This window comes from Phragmites australis, chromosome 8 (genome assembly GCF_958298935.1).
Source record: "Phragmites australis chromosome 8, lpPhrAust1.1, whole genome shotgun sequence".
Lineage (NCBI taxonomy): Eukaryota > Viridiplantae > Streptophyta > Magnoliopsida > Poales > Poaceae > Phragmites > Phragmites australis.
In genome coordinates this window covers 5,365,385-5,370,309 of record NC_084928.1, presented here as the reverse complement: position 1 = coordinate 5,370,309, position 4,925 = coordinate 5,365,385, and the positions used below count along the sequence as shown (strand labels likewise).

The 4,925-nt window shown below is 44.2% G+C and overlaps 1 protein-coding gene across 2 annotated transcripts; it reads right to left on the bottom strand.

The window, feature by feature from the left end:
- Positions 1–1,383: 1,383 nt before the first annotated feature.
- Positions 1,384–3,930, bottom strand: LOC133926414 (ethylene-responsive transcription factor 1-like). Of its 2 annotated transcripts, none has more exons than XM_062372348.1 (3): positions 3,504–3,930; positions 1,777–2,649; positions 1,384–1,690 (listed from the first exon to the last, which is right to left on the bottom strand). In XM_062372348.1, the coding sequence occupies exons 1-2, from the start codon at positions 3,781–3,783 to the stop codon at positions 1,799–1,801; spliced, it is 1,131 nt and encodes a 376-aa protein (XP_062228332.1). In that variant the 5' UTR covers positions 3,784–3,930; the 3' UTR covers positions 1,384–1,690; positions 1,777–1,798. The 2 variants fall into 2 exon arrangements, with proteins under 2 accessions (XP_062228332.1, XP_062228333.1); XM_062372349.1 differs by having other exon boundaries at positions 1,777–2,640.
- Positions 3,931–4,925: the final 995 nt, after the last annotated feature.

Below are 4,925 nucleotides of genomic sequence, written 5' to 3'. Positions count from 1 at the left end.
AGAATGCTGTGAGAGTTAAACTTCACCAGCACATCCATATAAACTATAAAACGTTCCGAAATTCTGTGTTGTGCCAACAAAAAGTAGCCTCTTTAACAAAACAAAAAAAAAAAATCAGACGTGTGCTTTACCAATAGAAATCTGCTTAAAATTTTCGGCGAGATTGTAATCAGCTTGACTGTTATAGAACTTGTAGGATTGTGGTCAATGCAGGCAGATTTTGATTGAACATAGTGCTGAAGACAAGACTTCCATGTGATTCTGTTCGACCGAGCAGCTCCTTTTATGAAGATCAGGTCTTCCCGCCAACCGTGAGCCAGCGTTTGCTAGCTCACGGTTACTTGAGCACACACGTACACAACATGTCAACTGAAAAGTTTTTCAGCAATGTCGACAAGACTCATGTGCTACTCCTCTAGTCATAAATATTTATCACTTTTACTAAGATCTAATTAAATTTTTAAAACTTTAAGTGTCAACAATTTCTAAAATATTTAGTTTAAAAACATGAAAATCATATATATAAATTTGTCTAAAAAATACTATCATAATATTATATTTTTATTAGATATTATAACTATATTTAAAAAAATAACCAAAATTACACATCAAAAATCAAAATTAAAAGCGACAAATATTTATAACCGGAGAAAATATTATATAATGGTGTGCATTACACTAATAGGACTGGAAGCGAACCAGCTCTCGACTTGAGGGAGCAAAGTCACGGGGCTACAGTACCAAGTCACGGGGCTACAGTACCAATGACTTCGCTCCATCTTGTGCTGGTGGATTAGAAATAGATGATTATGATATAGCGTGGTAGTAATGTTACAGTACTGTTTTACAGTAAAACTATAATAGTATATTTGCAAATAGTACTCGACCGGAAGGCATTGGGGAATGGGGAACACAGCAACGCAATGCCTTCTAGCATTGCATCGGTTGGGAGATTGCCTTCTCTCCTGGCCCGTCACGTACAGAGCATAGCACGCAAGAACGGCGGCGGCTTTCTTTCCGGCGAGTGAGTCCAGCGGCGGGCATCGCCTCGGCACTCAGCAACGATCGGTAGAGGAACGGACAACCGAGGAGGCGGATTGGCAAGGTGCAGCCGAGTGCCGCAGCTCGCGGCGAACTCTGTGAGTGGACGTGAGCTGCAGAAGGGGCCTTGATCGACCAGACCATCAATGAACTAATTTTGCCTACAGATGTGGCTCTGTTTGAAGGTAGAAAACGTAGGTTCGCAGTCATCCTGCAAGGACGGTGCGCTCATTTTGCTTCCATATCCCCTGGCATTCAATCTTTGATGGAACCAGTTTCAGTAAGGATAACGAGATGAATCTCTCTCGCTGGACAGCGAAACAATACCCAAACTTACAACAATACACACATATAAACCACATTTATAACAATACACACATAAAAACAATGGCGCGATGGCCGATGTATCTCTCTCGCTGGACAGTAAAACAATAGCCACTTTTACAACCATGACACGCATAACACATTGGCTACAAATTCACGATGTCCATAGACATTAATGGCAGAAAAGGTAGAAACAGAATAGGTTGATCTGGACTCGATAGTTTTCATCGATTGATAATTTCCAACGAGCACTTCAGAAAGCAACTGCGCATTTAAGCATAAGCTAACATAGTTACCACGCTCTTCATCCCCGGAATATTTATTCCTGGAAAACAGTGGAAAGAAAATAATCAAAGACATGGAAATGAAGAGCATCACAAAGAGACGATCCTCAGGAATGTGGATGCTTACCCTTTGTCCCGATGTACACACATCATATGGCAGGCCTCAGAGCCTCAGTAGAAACCAGAAAAAAAGGCATGTCATCAAAGCTCCAAAGGTCCATGTCGCTGACCACATCCTGAGATCCATCACAGCTCAAAAGAGTGTCAACTGACTCATCTGAATCACCGTCCATCAGGAAACTCATGTATGGTTCCAAGTCGGTGAGATCAACACTAGCATTCCCCATCACAGGAGGTACCACAGCATTACTGGTGTTCTGGAGGAATGCAGACTCATCAACCTCTGTCGAGGTGGGAACAGGTGCAAGCACCGATGTTATGTCAGGGGTTCTGGTGTCATTCTCCCGACTAAAGTCCGAGCAACTGAAGGAGTTGCTCCCTTGATCAGAGGATAGATTCACGAAAGGTTCCTGAATGGGGGCAGCAGGATTCATCACAGGAACAAATGACATGTTTTGAGTCTGCACACATTGCTCATGTAAGGTGTAGTCAACAATAGGGTAGGAATACACATTTGAGTTGGTCACGCTGTTCATTGCCGGCTTGATAATCAGCTTCTCTTCAGTGTTTAACTCAGGTACTTCCACAGATGTAGGCTCAGCACAGCGCTTCTGAGAAGTGATTGGACCCTCATCTGGGAAGTTGACCTTGGCCTTCTTGCCACGAATCCTGCGTGCCTCAGCGTCATAAGCTCTAGCAGCATCTTCGGGAGAGTTGTACGTACCAAGCCAGACACGAACACCTTTGCGAGGATCTCTGATTTCAGCAGCCCATTTACCCCACGGACGTCGGCGGATACCCCTGAATTGGCTCTTTCTCTTCCTTTTACCTGACTTCGCTACAGGGCCATCAATATCAGCTGCAGTTGTGTCTAATCCATCTGAAGCAAGGAGTGAGATCGACATAAGATATCCACACTCCATGAAAAATTGAAAGTATGCTAGTAGATCATAACATAGCCTTAGAATTGAAGCATTAATGGTGTGTTACAGCATAAAAAGTCGACTAGACCGGTCACCAAATGAACGTTCAGACAAAAACATTTCTTCGGAGCAAGCACCCCAACGTCCGCATCTTCATTCAGAAGAAATATCAAGCTTCGCTTCGGCCAGTTTGGCATCCAAGATTGTCTTTTTTTCCTCAGGCAAAAGGTAAATGTATGCATGAAGCCAGGTTGATTCAATATTAACATGAAGAAAGAACATAGATCTGATACAATCTGGACAAGTTACTAGAAGCACCCCCGCACCTATGCGTCCCGGGGGGGGGGGGGGGGAAGCTAAAATTATCAGCTAAGATAAACTCAAAAGGATTACTGACGAGATTTATGGTTAGCAACAGGTAACTAAGAAGCCAAACTAAAATAGGGGAGATAATTAGGTATGTTATGCTAATCTAAGGATCGATACAGCACCAATCTTTCGTGACAACAAGAACTCGCTGCATTAACCAAGAACTGGATGAAAAAATTGCCACGGTCGTACCTAAGAAATAGAACAATACTACTACAACTTGTCGAAGCAATCGAAGAAAACTAGTATAAGCTGTGCGATTTTAGCTTCTCGGTTCTCCCCAATAGAAGCATTAACCCACCTAAGAACCCAAATCTACCTCCGAAATTCCAAAACGAACCAAGAAATCGTACGAATCCCCAAACCAGTGACCCAAACGTCCTATCTTTCCAACGACGGACCTACGACATCGCCCAAATCGACGCCTAGCCGAGTGATATACCTCTGGCGAAGCCGCTCCTGGGGGCGGCGAGGGGCTTGACCTCGTCGTGGGGCTCGAGCTCCGACTCCCCTGACTCCACCTCGAACTCCTCGAAGTCGGCCTCGAACTCCTCCTCGCCCGCCACCTCGAACGCCTCCTCCTCCTCCTCGGGCCCGCGCCAGGGCCTCCTTCTACTCCCCTCGCCGGCCTTCCTCGCCTTCTTCTTCTCCGGCCAGAGGTGGCCAGCGGAGACCCGCCGCGGCGGCGGGATGATGTCGGAGAGGATGGCGCCGCCGCACATGGCTGGTGGGCTGGTGGGTGGCTGACCTGTGGGGCCGCCGCAAACGGCTAGAGCGCACGAGACGTTGCGCGGAGCAAATGTGACGGTGTGGCGCGGTGTGTTGATCGCTTTGCTTGTTGTGGAGCGCGTGAGAGGAATGGCTCGGGCTCGGGTGCGGAATATATACGTGTCAGGAGGTGCGCCGTGATGTGGCCGTGATGACGCTAGGGTCGAGTGATCTTGGCACGTGGGGGCCGGATAGGGATTTTTTTTTTGATAAACATTAGTAGGACTTGCTAAAAGGGTACATACTCCCATTATTGATCATGCGTAATCACTCCATATTTATTGAAGTAAAAGATGTAGAGCTTGAAGATAGATAAAGTTATCGTAGATATCTCACTGTTGATAAGAATATTGTCTATCACTGAAAAAATTCGTCTTGATGAGAAAAAAAAAGAAGTAAACCCGAAGTTTGATTCCTAATCGATAGGGAATAAACCACCTTCACTAACCATCGAGCATAGGCTCGCTTCAGATAGGCTTTTTCTTTTTTTAAAAAAAGTCAGAGAATATCCAAAGGACTAGCTTTGGCCACCATTTTTTTCTTTTAACTAATTGAGGAAATGGTTGTGACTGAAATGAACTGAGTCTGAGAAGCAGACTAAGAGAAGTTTTTCTGACTTATAGTATGCTGAGAAACTAAAATTTATGATAAAAATCAACAACTAAAATTCAACAATCAGTCCGCTTTTTTGGTAGAGCCTTTTCCTATAAATACCCTATTCAAATGGGACAATAGGCTTAGTTCTTGGCCGGATAGGAACCTGTAAATGAAAATCACCTTAATTTATCCTCTTGGCCAGTAAACGAGGCATGTGAAGAAACCTAGAGTTTGCCAAAAGAAAATGTGGAGTGCGTTTGAGTCTTGGCCAAATAACTTTTTTAAAGGTACAAATCAGGATGTACATAATACACTCACACCATACACGTCCAATGCAAGCACATACGTGCACATCCTAAGTATACATGCTTTATAGATTAATTCTCGTTAAGCGCGCATATATGGTCGTACCCTAACTGAGAAACCAAGTGGATATGTACCTTAGTTTGTATGTGATGAGTCATTGAAAAAGTTTAAATTGAGTTGAGCTTGGTTTAAA